Source organism: Galeopterus variegatus, unplaced genomic scaffold, assembly GCF_000696425.1.
Source record: "Galeopterus variegatus unplaced genomic scaffold, G_variegatus-3.0.2 Scaffold11512, whole genome shotgun sequence".
Classification (NCBI taxonomy): domain Eukaryota; kingdom Metazoa; phylum Chordata; class Mammalia; order Dermoptera; family Cynocephalidae; genus Galeopterus; species Galeopterus variegatus.
Genome location: NW_007737623.1, coordinates 11,166 through 30,041, shown reverse-complemented (window position 1 = coordinate 30,041; position 18,876 = coordinate 11,166). Strand labels below are relative to the sequence as shown.

The following is an 18,876-nucleotide window of genomic DNA, read 5'->3' as shown; positions in this document are numbered from 1 at the left end:
TAACTTGCGGGTGACAGAGACCACTACTTCCAGCCTCCTCAGGGACTCCCAAGCAGCTCTGACTGTACCTGGACACATTTTGCTAGACCGGAAAATGCACCCACCAGAGAGAGGCATAAATCTGTCCCTCGTAGCTGGTGCCTGTGCCCTTGAAGCACAGCTGAAGGGGAGATGGAGACATTGTCATTTTCAGCTATTGTCCCCAGATTCCAGTAATTGTCACTAAAGGGCCTGCCCAGCAGCCGCCTATCCGAGCCCATTTGTCACCTGCCCTCCCCAGCTACGCACAACAATGTCATGATAATGAGGGGCCTTAAAATAGCCTCCTTTAAGTAAGCCCAAGAATCTCTGAGAGGCTTTGATCTCAGGATCTCAATCTAAGAAGCAGCCCAAGGAGGCCAAGGGGCCTGCACCAGGCCCCACTCCCCTCCAGCTGTGCAGACACCTCCTGTCTCGCTCAGCAGGGCTGGGGATGCGTGACCCAGGCTGGCCATCCACACCCCTCACGGTTATACAACGGGCAGCGTCCAGTCGTCCACTTTCTCTCAGGCCAAGCCCACTGCAGCTCCCTCCTCAGTGCAGACACTCATAAGGGGATAACGAATTTCACTTCCATGCACAGAAACAGGGGAGGGAGTGTCCGTGCTCACACAGCCCGGACACAGATACAGAGTGGCCCCACACCATGTAGTAGGAAGCAAGGACAGTCATTCCATCCCACACCAGCAGCCAATAGGTCCAGACCTTTCCACTCTCCTGGTTTCTTTTCAACTTCTGTGAACAGCATTTTCTCAGACTTGTGTGCTCTCAGCCCCGGGCTCCAGGCTGTGACTCACTCCACCTGCTCCAGGCAGCCCTAGATCTGAGGCAGGCCAGGTGGATTCCTGGGGAAGCCCGGGGCAGGCCCAACGTTCCCTCTCTTGAGTCCATCCAGGACATCTGTCCAGGGAAATGGGACACCCAGAAACTAAGCCCGGCTACAAATATATGCCTTCAGCGGCAAGTCGCAAATTAGAGTTATATTGCTTGATGTGCAAGGTATTTTAAATGCTTCTGAATTAGTCACCATCATTTTTTAAACTAGAAGATTAAAGAGAAAAAAAAATTCATATTTCTACTTTATCTTGAAAATTAGAAATCAGGCTAAATGGCCAAGATCTGGTGAACCACCAGACAGTTGTCCCCTTCCAGTGGGACCCATCCTCTGCAGCTTGCCACAGTCCCTGCCCAGCCCAGCAGCCTTACTCACATGACTTGCATGTCCTCATGGGCATTTGGGTGTGCAACCCATGCTTTAAACACCACGAAATCTCTTCTGCCAGTGCAAAAATGACCTTGTGTGGAACTAACAGAAGATGGCAGAACAACCTTGGATGGCTCAGGGTATCCAAGCTCCATGATCATCAGAGTGGACGTCACAAACCACAGGTGCACATCCTGAATTTCCTGGGGTGGTATAGCTTTCAGGTGTTCTTTCTCCACCACCCACCCCCACAAATTTTCATGTGCCACAGAGTCCTTCAACATTGATTTTGGTGACAAAGTTTCTATTTTATCTTGAACAAGGCAGCCTGTAGTCAGTGGGCCAAATCCTGCCCACCAAGTTGTATTTGAAACTTCCCCATCGTTTACATGTTACGTATGGCAGACTGAGTAGCTGAGGCAGAGACCACACGACCTGCAAAGCCTGAAATAGCTACTACTCTTTGGCCCTTCATAGAAAAAGTCTGCTGCTCCTTAGTAGTGCAGGAAAGGCACAGAAGTCACCTCTTTAGAGAGGCATCCTTTGGAGTCCACAATCCAGGTTCCTTGTTTAAAATACAAGTGCTTATTCTGACATGGGTAGGAATGACCCACGTGTAGGTTTTCAACTATATAATAAGGGAGGCGGTGGGGAGGTCACGGGAGGGGAGAAGAAGTGAGGGTCCAGGTCACCCTTGTTGTCTATTTTGCCACGGTGGGGCAAGTGAGACGGTAACTCACAGTTCACCCCAAAACGCTTCTAGGAGGAAACACAGCCCTTCCCACCAGAAGCTTAGTGCCAGCATGGGCTCCAGCATGGGCCCTCTCCGACCTTGCAACCCAGATCCCAACAAGCCTTGGCACTTACTTCATGGGTTTGAAGAGTGCTTGCCCGTAATTCTGGAACGTCATGATGAGCTTGAGCTGCGTGCCCCCTGACTTCATGGCTGCAGGAAGGAGGAAAGAGAAATGGAATCACTTGCTGCCCTCAGTCCCCTTATCCTCCCAGGTCAGCAGGGCCAGCTCCCAGCTCTAATCCATGGGCCAGCCCCAGTCCTCTGGGTGTGCTCAAGGGGCCCCATTCTGCCTGGAAATTAAGGGTTTTCTGCAATGACACTCCCACCCTGGCTGATACAGACTCCCCTCATGATAATCAGGTGTTAGAGCAGGGTCAGTCCCCTTATCCTCCCAGGTCAGCAGGGCCAGCTCCCAGCTCTAATCCATGGGCCAGCCTCAGTCCTCTGGGTGTGCTCAAGGGGCCCCATTCTGCCTGGAAATTAAGGGTTTTCTGCAATGACACTCCCACCCTGGCTGATACAGTCTCCCCTCATGATAATCAGGTGTTAGAGCTGGAGGCAGTCTCTCCCATGGTGACCTACAGACAAAAGGACCTGGCTTTTAGAAGGGATGGCCAGGTGTATTCACCTGCCAGCAACACCTCTCCCCACACACCACCCCCCCATATGCACACCCCTACACCCACACCTATACACACACCTACACACACACCCCACTGCTTGCCTAAGAAGAATGAGGTGGCCCCTCCAGTCTAAGTTACTGCAACTTAGAGGACACTTGAGCAGTTAGTTTGAGGAGACTCTGAAGACACCTTAGGCTGGAGGCCCCTCTGTCATCAGAGGCAGCTCTTGAGGCTCCACGGGGACACGCTGGGGGTATAGAAGCCTCCAGAAGCATCACCAGCTCAGACGGCTAAAGAATTCCAGAAAGGACCCCTCTTCCCTGACCTTGTATCTTCCTTTCACTGATGGAATAGGAGGAACTATTACAGGGTTTCCCGTACTGGGGGAGGGGTCAGCCTTGGCCTAGGGCAGCCCCATGTTGAGATGACCAAGGTGAGAACCACCAGGCCACCCCAAGACATGGGGTGAGGAGGGTGTCATGGTCGGGCCAAGCAAGTGGGAGTTTGTCCAGTGCATGCAGAGGTCTTGTGCACCCACACCGGGCACTGACCACGTGCTATTCCACACGTTCCCACAGGTGTGAACAAGAGCCAGGCATCCCCACTAGAGTCTGTAAATTACAAATAGCAAGATAAATTCAGGCTGCTGAGTGCGAGAGGGAAAGATGTAATGTGTTAGAGGTGGGGCCCTGGGGTCAGCCTCAGGAGCAGCCTCCCTGAGGAGGTGACATTTAAGCTGCTCTCTGGAAGAGGAGCAGGGGTTGGTCTGACCTTGCTGGGAGAAGTGCAGCCCAGCAGAGCAAATAGAAGTTTTGGAAGTCCTGGAAAGAGGAGGGGCTGGCACGTTTGCAGCACTGACATCACAGCAGATGGGAGGGCGGTGGGAAGGGGTCTGGTGGCAATGTGTGGACCCTGTCCCCAGCTGCTGCATTGGGGACCCACTGTGGAGGGCCAATGGTAAAAACCGTAGTGTCCTGAATGAGGGCTCAGGACCCAGGTCTGGGACTCATGAATATTTAGGGATCAGGAAGAGGAGGAGGAAGCTAAGAAGGAGCATCGTTGAGGAGGGGGCAGCCAGGACAGTCTGTGTGCAGGAAGCCACGGGAGGGAGTGCTAGCAAGAGGGTCTACAGAGCAGGTAAGACGGCAGCCATGTGGCACGGAGGTCCCCAGGGCCACTAAGGGAGGCGAGGACAAGGGCACAGATGTGCCTCCCCTTTCTGGTTTCTCCTCATGATGGGCTGCAGAGGCCAGTGTGGCTGGTCAGCACATGCATGTGCTGACGAGACAGGCCATGGCCTCAGAAGGCGCAAAGTGGGGGAGGCAGGCTCTGCAGGTGGAGATGGCAGGGCAGGGGGAGGAGGCCAGCACAGGGGACGGGTTACAGGTTTGGTGGAATAAAGACCAAGGTGTTCCCTTCAGACGGGAAGAACTGCCCCAAAGGAACTGACTGCTCAGGTGGCAGCTGGCTGGAAGGGTCGGGACCAGAGAGGAAGGAGTTAGCAGCACAGGCTTTGGGGCCGCTTGTCTGCTGTGTCCACAGTGGAGGGGGAACCCGGGAGTCGGGAAGGGCCTGGGTGTGTTATGGATCATTCACGTGGATGCTGAATTCTCCATGGATCCCAGGAGCGCAGGGAGGACAGTGAACTAAAATCTGCATGGAAAGCCAGAGTCTCCAGCCCTGAGGTGGGCCGCCCTTTTAGGCACAAGGCAGGAGGGTTGGCACCTCCCTCAGGTGGGTAGGAAGCTGAGCTGAGCCCAATGCATCTGTGACAACAATCAGGTGGCCTCCGATGCTGACTCAGCTTCCTGTGGCTGGGCACCTTGGAGGAGTCTTCAGTTCTCTAACCTCAGTTTCCCCTTCTGTTAAGTGGGGCTCCGGATTTCTGCCCAGCCCCTTCACGGGGTCATGGTGAACATCAAAATCAAAGTAGAGAAATGCACTATCTGACCTGTCAGTGCCTCAGGCTGCTCACCTGATGGCATTCACACCCATCCTAGGACCCCTGTTAGCACGAAGTGGGGACAATGCTTGTGGAGCATTTAGAGTGGCGTCGGTACCAGGTACACCCGACGTGGTAGACACACATGTGCCAGGCTCTTCAACGTTTCAGCGGCTCTCACTGCTCTGAACACACAGCCCTGGCCTGGCCACTTGCCCTGATTCCTTGCCCCGGCCACTGTCCCTGACAGCTCCCAGTGTTTGATGGGCCCTTGACTTGAAGTTTAGCAGACTGAGGCTGAGGTCAGCTCCACCAGACTGGTGTGTGGCTTGCATCTATCACTGACGCTCTCTGAGGCTGTGCCCTCCTCAGGAAAACAAGGGCAGCAACAAATTTCACTTCCTTCCAAAACACTGGAAATAACCTAAGTGCCTAGCCCTGGGGGCAGCTAACTTCACAGGATAAAATACTATACAACCTTCTTAACTGGTACCAAAGTCTCTGTAATGACACAGCAAACTGCGTATAATTTTACTACTAAGCGAGGAGTCTTTATACTCCATGAACCATTTTCTTCCAAAAAACATGAATACAAGTGCACGGGAAAATCAGATGCACAGACAGGCACCGAAAGCTCAGTGGTTCTCTCTTAAAAGTAGAACTACAGACAATTTTAATATTCTATTTTTTCCCTTATCTCTGCTTTCTAAATTTCTACAATGAACATTTATTACATCTTTAGTAAGGTGAAAAAAGGAAGTGATGATTACAAAATTAGTAGCCTGATTAAGCCCTTTTTCCACTTAATAACCAAGGTCACTGGATTTAATTATTCCTTCCTGGGCCAATCGGGAATAGCACATCAGCTCTTCCCAGGGCTTGTAATCCTGGCTTTTTAAATAAAAAATATTATGCACATTTGGTCAGTTGAATCGTTCCTGTTCTGGAGGCAAGTCCCATCGGCTCTGAGGCTCTGCTGCTCCGCTGACCCTTGTGTTCCGCTGTTTTCCACGCTCCTTCCCATGGAGCAAATAAATAATTAGAAGTCAAAAGGCATTACAATCTCACAGTGACTGAGGACTCCAGAAACACCCTTTCTCTTGAGTGGGGACAGTAGTTCCTGGCTAGGTCCACCACTCCATCTACCCAGTTGGTCTACTGCTGAAAGACATTTGGGATTCTGCTCTGAAATCAGATATAGTCTCCCTGCAAAGGCTGACACACAAGCTGTATTGAGTCACGGCAAAGGCTAATGGTGTTCATCTGGGGTGCAGACTCCCACCAGCCTGTGCATATTTGGGATTCTGCTCTGAAATCAGATATAGTCTCCCTGCAAAGGCTGACACACAAGCTGTACTGAGTCACGGCAAAGGCTAATGGTGTTCATCTGGGGTGCAGACTCCCACCAGCCTGTGCATGAAGCGATTGTCTCCATTCTGCCCCCGAGGAAATGGGTCCAAGCAGGAGGTCAGGGTAGAGGGCTGGCAGGTGGCAGGACCAGGACACAGACCAGGCCTCGAGAAGGAGGGTGCTATTTGAGGTTTTCTTCTTGAAGACAGACCAAAGCTCCATGCAGTGATCCTGCTGGCCAAGGGGGCCAGGTTAGGGCAGAGGCCATCCTGGCACATACCCACAGCCACCTCCCCAAAAGACACTCTGCACCACAAACGAGTCTCAGGCGACTCATCTGCTGAATCTCTCCCATCTACCACATTCTCCCCATCTCCGTCTGTAGCTACCACCCAAATCTCAGCCACCATCATCACATCATCGACACATGTCAGGCCCCCAGCTGCCCCAGGCCTGGCTCCTCCCATGCAAGCCCACCCAACAGGCACATGCTCTCCACGCATGTCAGAAGACGCCCACTGTCCTTCGTATCTGCTCTTCCCCTTCGGGATGCTCTCCCCTCCCCGGCCCAGCGGCCCTGCCCCCCACCTGCCAGTTAATCCCATCATCTTCAAACCAAAGATGACAGTTCTGAATCTTCCCCAGCATCCCTGAGGGGTCATATCCCCCAGGTATACATAATATACATTATTAACTAATGTTGATTAGTTATCATTAGTAAATACATGTTAATATGCATTAATAGCGTGCTCTATACTTTTATTTCACAATGCTTATCAGCACTATGAATTCCATAACCACAAAGACGCTCGGACACCCCTGGATTTTGCTTACTGTCTTTCTCTGGAACAAGGCACAGAATAAAAGAGACTTTAATGTCATCACCCCCTCAGAAGAACCTTAAGAGATGTTCACATTTCTTAGGAATATAAGCTTTTTATATAAAAGAAGAATGACTGTTATTTAAAAATACTAACGGACTTGGGCACCTGCCCCAGTCTGTGTGACTTTGAGCAGTCACTTAACCTCCAGGCAGCTCTGACAACCCACCAGGAATTCCCGAAGGAAGGACCGAGGGCAGCTCTGGGAAGAGAGCCTGAAGGAAAGGGGTGTGCGGCCCGGAGCTGGGGGCCCCAGCACCCCCCACAGAGGAAGGAGGAAAATGAGCTAAAGACACAGGGCACAACTCTGTCCTTAGCTCCTCATGCATCAAATGCATGGGCTGCAGCAAGGAGTTCACAGGGACCAGGGGGTGACTGGGTCCTGGGACGCAGTGCACAGCCACCACTCAGCCCTCCTTCCTGAGGGAATGAGGCTGGCACCGTGTCTCCTGCTTCTAACTAGGACGCCAAACGTACATGTCTTGAACTTTAAGTGAACTAATGCCATTTTTTAAAGACCAGTGGAGCACACAAACATGTCCATGTGTGAGACATCACCCGGTGGTCAGTGGGGGCCTTCAACATTGCTGTCCTCGGTCACCTCGACTGTGAAGCAGGACCAATGACTGTCCTGGGATGACATCAGGCGGTGGTCCAGCTGCTTCACAGCCACTGTCTTGTTTTACAGGTCAGAGTGAAGCACTGTTTTTCTGGAAGGTTAATGGGGATGGATGTCTGTGCTAGAAGCGAGGGCCTCCCCTGAGGAGGGCTCAAATTTGGAGAAAGTGACACTCACCAGGGAGCTTAGGTCACCCTGTTCTTCCCTATCCCACTCCACACCCCCAAGCAAAAGAGGAGTCTGCCAAGTGTCCCAGACTCTGGGCACCCACATGGAACCACTATGCCCACTGGCCTTGGGCATCTAGAGACTTGGGCCCATGGAAAAGGGCACGGGGTGTGTCTACCATCGGTTGGGGACAGGCGCCCAGGGCTGGCAGAGGAGGCTAGAACTGTGGGTACCTGTTGTGACATGAGGGGCCGAAAGAGGCCAAGCCAGGAGCCCACTCCTGCTCCAGGCCTGGCTCTGCCTGCCCTCAACTCCCTGGGAGGCCTCTGGAGGCCTTGACCTCAGAGGGTGCGGCCACATCAGCACTGCCAAAACCTTAGTCTGTCCACGCCACCCTCAGATGCTCTTGCCATAACTACTTCCAGCCTGGAATGTTCTTTATTTCATGCTCTCCTTTAAAGCAGCTCACTTTTAATATGAAAGTTATATTTACTTAAAAGGGAAACTATAGCATTGCCACAGTAGGGACCACATCCCTCATTGCAGTTAGAAGGAACATTGGTGTGAGCACAATTGGGGTACACTCCCATTGGTTCTGGGGTGCTCAAGGCTGCAGCTGCTGTCTTTGTTCAACACAGAGAAGGCAGGTGTCTGGGAGGACACTGTCCTCACAGCATGGGCTCTTCTTCCTGACCATCCATCAGATGGCTGGAAAGCGAGCTGCTCAACAGGACTGAGCTATGAACTGCCTGTTCCATGTACCACAGGAAATCATCCTTTGCAGGTGATGGTTGTCCTTCTTTTGGGATGACTTAAGGTCCTCCAGCACTGGGGTCTTGGGCGTCCGGGTAATTGGGCATCTTCAGATCTCTTTCTTTCTAGGTCAGCTGAGCCAGGCCCTGGGACTGTGACCTGTAGCAGCAGTTAGGGGGAGGGAGAGGGGACTGTGACCTTTCTAGAGCTGGAACTGCCTTCCAAGGAGTCTTGCTAGGGACTGCCTGAATCCTCATAAGCCAGTGTGACTTCTTTTTTTTTTTTTAAAGTAAAATTCCAAGTTCAGAGTAGTTAATTGTGTCATTTATTCTTTGCATCCATAATTGTGCATGATAGCGATTTAATTATCACCGGCCCAAGCCGACAGCGCTGCATGCCTGATTTCAAGCTGAATAGAGGTAGATAATATCCGAAGACTCTTTAAAGGCAGCAACGGCCGTTACCAGGCAGCCAGGAGCCAGCTATAAATAAATCTCTGTTGGCCATAACCAGCTGTACTGTCAGCCACACAGAGCTCCATGAATTGGATCAAGTGGTTCTGAACAGGGAAGATTTAATGGAACCACTCTGAGAGAAGGCTTCAGAACCTTGCAGGCAGCACTCTCCATCACAGCAATATTTCCGGGCTCACATTCAATAGTGAGATGAATAACTGAAGGATTAAAGTCACCACCCAGGGCCTAGATGGTTGAGAGGACAGAACCCTGAGCCGGGAGCAAGGAGGCACTAACCTTGGGCAAGTCTCCCGCTCTCGGAGGCCTTGGTTTCCCTAGTTGTAGAATGGTGGTTGGAAGGCAGGGTTGGCCTTCAGAGGCTCTACCCTGCTCTGGGTCACAGCAATGCCAGGGCCTCCAGGTAGCAGACATCTCCTGTGTAGGGGCATCAGGCTCCACACCTGCCCCGTATCCCTGCAAGTCAAGGACCCCGCCAGGGGCTGCTGTCTCAAGCAGCTAGGTTTTTGCCCCAAACCTCTGGCTGGTCCAGGTAGCAGACATCTCCTGTGTAGGGGCATCAGGCTCCACACCTGCCCCGTATCCCTGCCAAGTCAAGGACCCCGCCAGGGGCTGCTGTTTCAAGCAGCTAGGTTTTTGCCCCAAACCTCTGGCTGTGTGTTCATACTCAGAAGGACCCTCAGAGCAGCTGCAGCTCTGAGTCAGGTCATCCAGGGCAGCAGAACATGGCAGACAGTGAGTGGGGCATTCTCTGGAGAGTGTGCATCCTCTGGGGACACTGCAGCCTGGCCCAGGGCAGCCCACCTGTGCCACTCCCTGCACAAGAGGAAACCTGGGCCTGGACACCTGGAGCTGCTCCCGTGGCCCCCTTTGCTCACAAGTGATGGTTTCCCACTTGCTCAGGAAGATGAGCCTTTTCACAAATGTGAACTCACCTATGAGCATCTCCAGGCCCAGAGCAGCACGGAGAGTGGGCCCAGCGTCTAGGCTGAAGCCTTAATAAGGCATGGACACTGCCCAGCCCTGGCTTCCCTGGGCGAGGAGGCCCTGCCTGATCTGAAACGCTGCTGTCACACGGAGACCCTATCCAGCAGGTAGTACTTGGGCTCCCATCTCACCTCTTTACTTGTGTTTTTTCTCTTAAGGGTCTCAATAGCCCTGTGAAGCAGGGATCATAGTCTCATGCTCTTCTTCAAAATCTCTGGGGTAGAGTGTTCAGGGATTTCAAGCATTTCAGATGACCAAAAGCACATGTGGTACCATGCACCTCATGTAGTGCCCCAAATGGGTGTGGGGCAGCACCCCATAATCAAACACACCCCTGTGCCTCAGGGGAACATGTGAATATTCACATTTATAACTAGCCTCGACAATTTGGGTTTGGTCTCCAAATAAGTTCAGGTAGAGTCAGGCTTCATTTGGATTCCAGATTTGCAAATTGGAGGTTAGAGGGTCAAAATTGTAACCACCTCTACGTTCCAGGTGAGAAACCAGAGACACTAGAGGGGGTTAATCACACTGGCTAGTGACTGGAAGAGCCCAATTCACACCCAGACCTGCTGGGCCAGCACCTGCCTTGGCAATGGGACCCCATCTGTCAATCCATCTTCCAACTTGCTGGGCACCTGCAAAATGACTGTGAACAACACCCTGACCTTGGATGGGTACCTCACCACTAGCAACAGACCAGATGAGGACCAACTTGGCCAGCATGGTCTGGAGGGGAGAAGTGAGATCAGCTCAAGCAGCCCCCCACTAGGCAGATGGGCGCAGGACTTAATCCAGAGCACACTGTAAGGCCAAGGCCAAGCCAGGGCCTGGGGTAGGGATCCTCTGGCAAAGGGATCTGTCTACTGCACTATGACATCAGGTAGCCTAGGCACCCTGCCCTGGTATAGTCAGACTAAAGGGGATGGAGGTCCCCCAAGGTGGGCATAGCTGCCTGTGAGGCCCTGAAGGCCCCACCCACCCCCTCAACTGCTCTCTGAGCTCCTCTGCACAGAATTCCCTGTACCTCTGCACAGAGCAGGTGTCCCATGAGTGTAGGGAAGCTGACCGGTCCCTGAGGGTTACAGTGAGCAGCAGTGTCACCAAGGGCCCAGCTGGGCTTTAGAGTCATGCAGCCCTCCCACTACCCCAGATCCTACCTTTGCACATGAGGGGGAGGCCATGGAAGCATAGGGCACAAAGCACTAGTTAATATTTTACAGGCTTGGTCACATTCACATCTCATTCTGTCCTCACAATATTCCTGAGCAGGGTGAACCCAATTGACAGATGGGGAAACTGAGTTGGAGGGAAATCACAGAGGATGCTCTTTAATGTGAGCACTGCACTTCCCTAAAATCTTTTCAAATTGTGAAACACTGTTCTCATTTCCCACCCTTCTGCGATAAAAGGGTCTCCTCACCCTCCTCCTGGTGGAGGCTAGTTCCTCTCCACTCTCTTGGGCTTGTCTGCCTGGCATCTGAAGCCCTCGTCCTTCCTCAGTGTCAGAGAGGCACAAGTGCATCTGTCTTCCTGGGACTGCAAGATCCACAGAGGTAGCAGGTAAGTCTTGTTGAGGTTGGATCCACCCTCAACTCCCTGCTACCCAGGAAGGGGGCCAGAAATGCAAGAGGTACCTAACAAAATCTGCTGAATGGATGAAATAGTTGGTCAATGCACTTGATATTTCTTTAACAGACACACCCACTCTCAGGAGTGAACAGGACATGCCAGCTGTAGCATAGTCCCTGCTCCCCAGCACAGTTCAAAGCCCCCTGGACTCCTGCAAGGGGCAGGAGGAAGATGAGCTTCTCACAGGGAGTCCTGGGGTGGGAGGAGGCATTGAGATTCCTCCTGGGCAGCCAGGGTGTAGGGAGGAAGGCCACCAACTCTTTCCAGGCAGTTTTCTTTCACCAGGGTGAGCTGATCGTGTAGTGGGGAAGAAACCGCAAGTTCTCTCTTCCCACTGCAAGGTGAGTGCCCAGCAAACAGCTCAGCACCCAGCAGAGAGAGCCAAAAATAGCCTCTGAAGAAGAATTCTGGAAAACCCACTGGCTAGCATCATAGGCAACACCTAATTCCCCTGTATCAGCAACTAGACAGAACCTTGGGTTATTGGAACCCTTTCAGCACCAGAATCGCTTTCACGACACACATGAAGATAGTGCTTGGAACTGCTGGCCCCACAATATGGTGAGAAGGTCTCTCCCAACCCACCCATGGCTGTGTGCATCCAGAGAGTCTCCCTGCAAAGCCCTGGGGAGCAGTTCTTCCCACCCCAGGGCCTCAGCCCATCCCCCACTGCCTCTTCAAGCCACTGGTGACTAATTGGGACCTTCACAAACAATCGCCTACAGGCCCGAGAACAATGGCACCCAACCTCCACACAGCAGAAACTGCTGCTGACACATTTTTCTGAAATCAGCAATTAGATGCCCTTTTTTGTCCGATTCAGCAGATCACAAAGTACTTGGAGCCATCGCCTTCAAACTACTCCTTCCCAGACAGAGGGGATCCCTGCTTACTGCCTGTCACTGTGGAACTGCAAGAGAACCTTGCTGAGCTCTGATGGAGACCTGGTTCAAAACCACAAGCAGCAGCCTCCGCAGTTCTCATTTGTGTTTCCCCACCATGCCAGGTAGTGAGCCAGAAAAGCAGAAAGAGAGGCCTGTGCACAAGGCTCATGAGGGAGGGGTTGCAGCCACCAGGGCCTCCTTTACCCCTAGAGGGGAGGACCTTGTGGTGTGGTCAGCGCCCCTCCTGAGGACCACCTCCAATGAGAAAGCAGAATGCAACGAAAGGGCTGCTGCGGTGTCTCTCACACGCTTGCTCACCTTGCAACAGAACAGCAGCTCATCCATGGCTGAGAGCATGTAAGGCATCAGTCCCTCCTTCAGAGGCCTTGCAGGCTCCTCAGCCTCGGAGGCTGCTGATGAAAACAGCAGGAGGTAACACTCCAGCAATGAGCAAAGGCTTCTCAGAGCTCTGTAAGAAAAGCCAATGCGAGCAGCCCTGACACCATCTCACACCAGCACACAAACGACCGTCGGACGCACACCAAGGGCACCTACCCACACTGGTTATCTTCTGAGAGCTGAGATCACGCAGCAGGGCTTCAATTGCTGGGTTCTGTCTGGAGTACAGCTCGTATCGGTTAATGCCAATGTGGAATTTGAGCCAGTTGGGATAGGAGTCCACGGCCGCCTCCCCAGTGGGTAGGAATTCTTCACCTTCAGCACCTTCATGTGTCCTACAGAAAAGGAAGATGACCCAAAGTCAACAAGAACAACAAAAGAATAAAGTTGCAAGTTCTGGAGGTGGTCATCAAAGCCAAGGTTTTTAACCCAAAGTTTCAAATAAATGCAGATCTATCAAAAGGTGCCTCTGCTCAAAGAGGGCCCTGCAATGTCTGTGCTTTCTTTTGTGGCTGTTGTTCTACCAACTAATAACACATCTAACTGCCTATAATTCTTATTTACTCTTGGGAGACGCCACAGACAGCTATAACTACAGCAAGACTAATCCCAGAACGTCAGCGCTATGCCCACCGCGTCTGTCCTGGGGTCACCACAACTGCCCGACAAGTATGATGTCAGCTGGGGGTGGGAGGGGCTGTCGGCTCTTCCTGGAGCAGAGGAGGGAACCTATCATTGACCACAGATTGCATGAAAGTCACAGAACAGACACACCCAGTCTGTCAGAAACCTTCCCTGGGCTCTCTGCTTTTGTTCCAACAACCAGGGCTAGGAAGGCTCTTCCTGGAGCAGAGGAGGGAACCTATCATTGACCACAGATTGCATGAAAGTCACAGAGCAGACACACCCAGTCTGTCAGAAACCTTCCCTGGGCTCTCTGCTTTTGTTCCAACAACCAGGGGTAGGAGCCAGGGCTAGGAATGATGCAAGAGGCTAAATTTGATTTTAATGCGAGCAGTCACGGGTGGAGAGAGAGGAAACAGGCAGCCACCTTCTCCAGCCCAGGCTCAAATTGAGGACCTGCCACCCACCCAGCCTGTCCACTCATCTCTGGGGCCCAGGGGGCAGTCTGGAAGAAGGCAGACCCTCTGCCTGCCTGCTGGGCTGGAGGGAGAAGTGGAATTTGTCTCAACTCTAATTCACCTGCAGGTGAGGCCCTTTTGGCCCCAAGTTCTGTCCTACAACGGGGCAGGAAGGGTGGGCTAAAAGTCTCCCAGAAGCCACCTCCCCGACTGCTTCCTCGCTCTGGGCTGCCCATCTCTCCCCATGGAGGGCCACAGGCCCAGGGCCACTGGTCTGATTCTCAAGTTTCTGAGCACTTCCTTGAACCTGGCCAGCAGACAAAGCTCAGAGGCCACCAAACTGCCCAGCATGCTTAGACAGAAAACACTAAGGCTGGTCATATTTCAGGGAAGAAAAGCTTTTCATGACATGTTTGGAAGCCTGGCCTTTCCCCTCTGTTGCTTGGGTAACCTTTTGCAGGTAGTTATTTATTCTGGACTTGCTGGTAGTTAATATTTCACTACTCTGGATAGCCCCATCTGCTTTATGTGATTTTTGTGGCTGAGGGAAGGGCCTTGGAGGGGGAGTGAGGGGGTTTAAACCAGGAGAGTTTAAAAAGATACTCCTGGGGCAGCTTCTCGCCTTTTAGAAAGCCGCCACCCCTGTGCAGCCAGCGTGGTTCCAAGGGCAGCCTCCGTCCACACCCTTGCTGGGAGGGCCCCTTTGTTACACCTCTTTGTTGCCAGCAGACTCCTCTGCTAATTTTGTTCTCAGCGACTGATTTTAAAAGACTCCCTAGGCACATCCAGACCTTCTCAGAGGTGTCCACCCAGAACAACGTCACCGAGTAACTGAAAGCCAGGCAGCCCAGCACCTTCCCAGGGAAAAGTGACTCTCATTCACTCACTCACCAACTCATTCATTCATTGCCTGACTCCATTTCCCAAGCCAGTGGCCAGGGCTGGCCAGCACTTCTTTCTTGTAAATGGGGTACTGATACTCCCCCTGGCTCCGTGTATCCAGTCTGCCTTCCACACCAGTGCAAACCACCCAGCAGTCCTTCTCAAGGAGGAAGTCATTCTGGAGACAAAGGCAGTGCCCAGAGCAAGAGGCAGCTGCCCCGCCCCAGAAAGCTCCCCTACTCAGGGCCACTTTGACAGGGATCCCACCCTCCTGGGGTCCCTGAACCTCTGTACGCTGTGCCTTGGGTGCATGGCTCCCTCAGGTGTCGGGACCTGCCAGTCCCCACTCACCAGTCCGGGTTCTCCGCTGCCTTGGGGTTGAATCTGATGTCGCTGTTCACATTAAACAGGACGTCGTCCTCCGTTAGCGGCGGAACAGCGATCCGGTAGAGTGGATGTTCAAACAGCCTGGCCAAAAGTGAGCCGTCCCCGCTCGGGCCAGGGGGCGGTGCCGACCGACGGGAGCCGGGGTCTCGGAGCAGCGGCNCCGCCAGCTGCAGCCTCTCGGCCCCTCCCCAGGCGAGCCGAGGGCCAGAACCCAGGCCAAGTCCCTCCCCGGAGCCGCTGGGCGTCTGCGCCGCCGGATGAGCTCCCCGCCGGGCGGCGACCTTGTGCCCCACGCCCCCGTCTCGGGCCACAGCGCGCCCAGCAGAGAGCGAGGCGGAGGAGGAGGGGGCGATGGGGCCGTCGCTGACGAAGAGGAGAGGAGTGTAATTTGGGGCCCAAATCCGGAGGGAAGGCCAAATCAACGGCGAGAATCGTAGCACCCGGCTGGGGCCCCACCCCACCCAAGGGTACCACGCCTGCCCTTAACCCTGGCGGCGCCGGCGCCCCAGCTGGAGTTCGCTTAGCCTTGAATGGTACCGGTGTGGGCAGGAGGCGGCATCTTCCCCGCTTTGGGCGGGGGCTGTGTGTGTGTTTTTGTGTGTGTGTGTTTTTGTGTGCGTGTGTGTGTGTCTTATTTGCCTCCCCCACGTGCAAAGTCGACCACCCACACCCAGGGGAGAGGCACTTCTGCAACGTGGCCTCTTCTGCGACCACGCACCTTCTGGATCTCCAGCCCTCAAGAGGGTATATTAATTAATATTCAGCCTTAAATCACAGTTAGGAAGGTAAGTGAGGGGTGGAGGGAGCAAATACATCCACTGCCAAGCACACAGGCTCTCTGCCCCCACGCCCTGCGCTTCATTGCCTGCAAATTTCCAAAGCAGGTAGATGAAGAATCCCTCCCTAACCAGCAGCCTCCCTAGCAGGACTTCCCTATCTTCTGCCTGGGGGTGAGGGGACCAGGGTCCAGAGCCCCTTTCTTTTCCATTCACTCACGTGCTGTGCTATCTAGGCCTCACACTGCTCTCTCTGGGCCTTAGTTTTCTCTTATGTGAATTAAGGGCATTGGGCACATTATTCCTGACATGTAGGAGGTGCCCACTAGATACTTGTTCAGTGAAGAAGAGGAATCCTAGCCCAGCTGGACAGCGAAATAGATCTCTCTTAGGCTGTTTGAAATAAGTGAAAGGGCCAAGTTCAGCTCTCCTAGAGCTGGAGGTTGTGTTGGGGTGGGGGGCAGAGACTAGAGGGTGAAAGTCAGTTTGACCTAGAGATGGACCGCTTGGAAGACCACTGTTTCATTCTGTGCAAATGGAGCTCATCCCTTTCTTCTTTCCACTTACATTGACTGCACATTTGTTTGTAGACAGGGTTACTCCGAGAGACCAAGGAGATGGTGTTAGAACTGAGATGGTGAGAAGGAAGCCCCCACCTTCCTCCAAGATCTGGAGGTAGGCGGGTGGGGAAAGTGCCAGGGTGAAAAGCAGTAGGGATGGATGCCTTATGGCAGGCAGGAGCTTGGGGCTGAGTCTGTGTTCACCCAACTCAGCAGGCATCTCCATTGGCCTTGGGTTTCTGTAGGATCCAGACCCCTCATCCCTCCCATGGTCTGCAGGCCCTGGACCTGATGAACCATCGACAGCAGGTGCGGGAGCCTCACTGGGGCTTCCGGCACACATTTTAATTGCAGTTTCTCTCCCCCCCCCCCCCCCCCCCCCCCCCCCCCCCCCCCCCCCCCCCCCCCCCCCCCCCCCCCCCCCCCCCCCCCCCCCCCCCCCCCCCCCCCCCCCCCCCTCTGTAGGATCCAGACCCCTCATCCCTCCCATGGTCTGCAGGCCCTGGACCTGATGAACCATCGACAGCAGGTGCGGGAGCCTCACTGGGGCTTCCGGCACACATTTTAATTGCAGTTTCTCTCCCCCCCCCCCACCCCACCCCTATTCTCTTGGGAGCCAAGATGTTATTTGGACACTTCCATTCACCACTGGGTGGCTCCCTTGAGTAGTTCTTGGTCCATCTCAACTGTCACCTCCTTAGAAAAGCATTGTCTAACCAGGTCATGTTAAACTGCCCCCTGCCTTTGCCTCCCTACCCCACCACTCTACTTATTTTCCTAGCAACACCCATCACTACTGGAAAATACTTTCTTCTTTTCCTATTTATTGTGTATCTCCCCCAAAATGCATATACTCCTCTAAGACAAGAGCCTCAAATGCTGCCTTGTTCACAGTTCTGCCTGGGGACCTGGGCACAGAACAAGTGCTCAAAGAAGGGACTACAACCACAATCCAACTTGGGTACGGTGTGAACAGGCTAAGGTGACACATGTGACAAAAATCTTTGAAAACAGCACACCCACAGGAAGGGAGAGTAGGATAAACCCTTAGCTGAGTCTTTCTGCCTGGTTCCTTGAAACTTTGCTTTGAGGAATAATTTGATTTGGTTCAGTTGATCCATCCATGGAAATCACAAAGAGCAAACACACACACAAAGACACATATTATATATGGACACACACAGAGACACATAGAGACACAAAGACATGCAGATATACACAGACACATGTAGACACAGAGACAAATGCAGACAGATACACAGACACATATAGACACGCAGAGACACACAGACACAGAGACACATGCAGACACACGCACAGACTCATGGACACACAGAGACATGCAAACAGATGCACACACAGACACAGAGACACGTGCAGACAGATATACACACACAGACACATATAGACACAGAGACACACACAGACATACAGAGATACATGCAGAGAGATACACACACAGATGCACACACCTAGACACACACATGCACACGGCCTGAACCTCCAGTAGGCCTCTGCCTCATTGTTCAGTGGGCAGAGCCCCTCCTGGCCACCCCCCTTCCCGGTCAGGCTGAGGTGCTCAGCAGAGGGTACCTGTAGATGAACATGTGGCCCCAGCAGAGACCAGGGGATGGTCTGGGGACTTTTTTCTTCCAAAGGCTGAAGCTCCAATAAACCAATGTGAAATATGTCAGGTGGTAACAGGAATCATGTAAAAAACAAAACTGAGGGGCAGAGAAGAGGGCAGCGTGCAGGTGACAGGCAGCCCACCTGAGGTCTGCAGGTAACGGCTGTACTATGGGCTATGTCCTGGGGGAGATGGACCATTGCAGGGCTGAGACAGAGGGGGGCGAGGGCCTCAGGGCAGGGAGACTGGCCTGGCTGCTGAGAGGGTGAGGGCAGATGCATGGAGACCATTTAGGGGTTGTGGCACGGCCTAGGTGAGAGGAGGTCTGAGGATGGAATAAGAGATCAGCCATGGGGTGGGGAGAAAGGAGAGTCCAGCCAGATCCCTGGGGGAAAGGTGTTGCCATTGCATGGATGAGTGGATCTGGGTGATGAGAGTTAGGAAATTGATCTTGGATTGTGAGTTGTCATCATATCAGAGCCATTCGATAGATGGGCTCACCAGGAATGAACAGGTGCAGAAGACACAGGGCTGAGAACTGGGAGGTACAGAGACCTACCTGGTGGGGAACAGGGCAGGAGCCCTGAGCCACAGTGTCCCCAGGAGAGCAGGAAGCACAGTGTTGGGTGCTTCCTGGAGGATGAGGATGGAGGCTGAACAGGTAAGGGGGAAGTTCCCAGGAAAAGCACCTAAACAGGGGTAAGGTGTGTGATGCAGATCTAAGAGTCTCTGGGGATTTAGAGTTAGCCTTCTCTTCCTAGTAAGGAGTAGGAGATACCCTTACAAATGGGGATTTCCTTTATGGACATAAA

General features: G+C 53.2%; 1 protein-coding gene across 1 annotated transcript; it reads right to left on the bottom strand.

The window, feature by feature from the left end:
- Positions 1-2,110: 2,110 nt before the first annotated feature.
- LOC103610654 (extracellular serine/threonine protein kinase FAM20C-like) lies at positions 2,111-15,963 on the bottom strand (the record flags this gene model as incomplete). Its single annotated transcript, XM_008594771.1, has 4 exons — positions 15,950-15,963; positions 15,066-15,464; positions 12,907-13,085; positions 2,111-2,189 (listed from the first exon to the last, which is right to left on the bottom strand). Coding segments are annotated over exons 1-4 (671 nt in total), but the record flags the coding sequence as incomplete, so codon positions are not given.
- Positions 15,964-18,876: the final 2,913 nt, after the last annotated feature.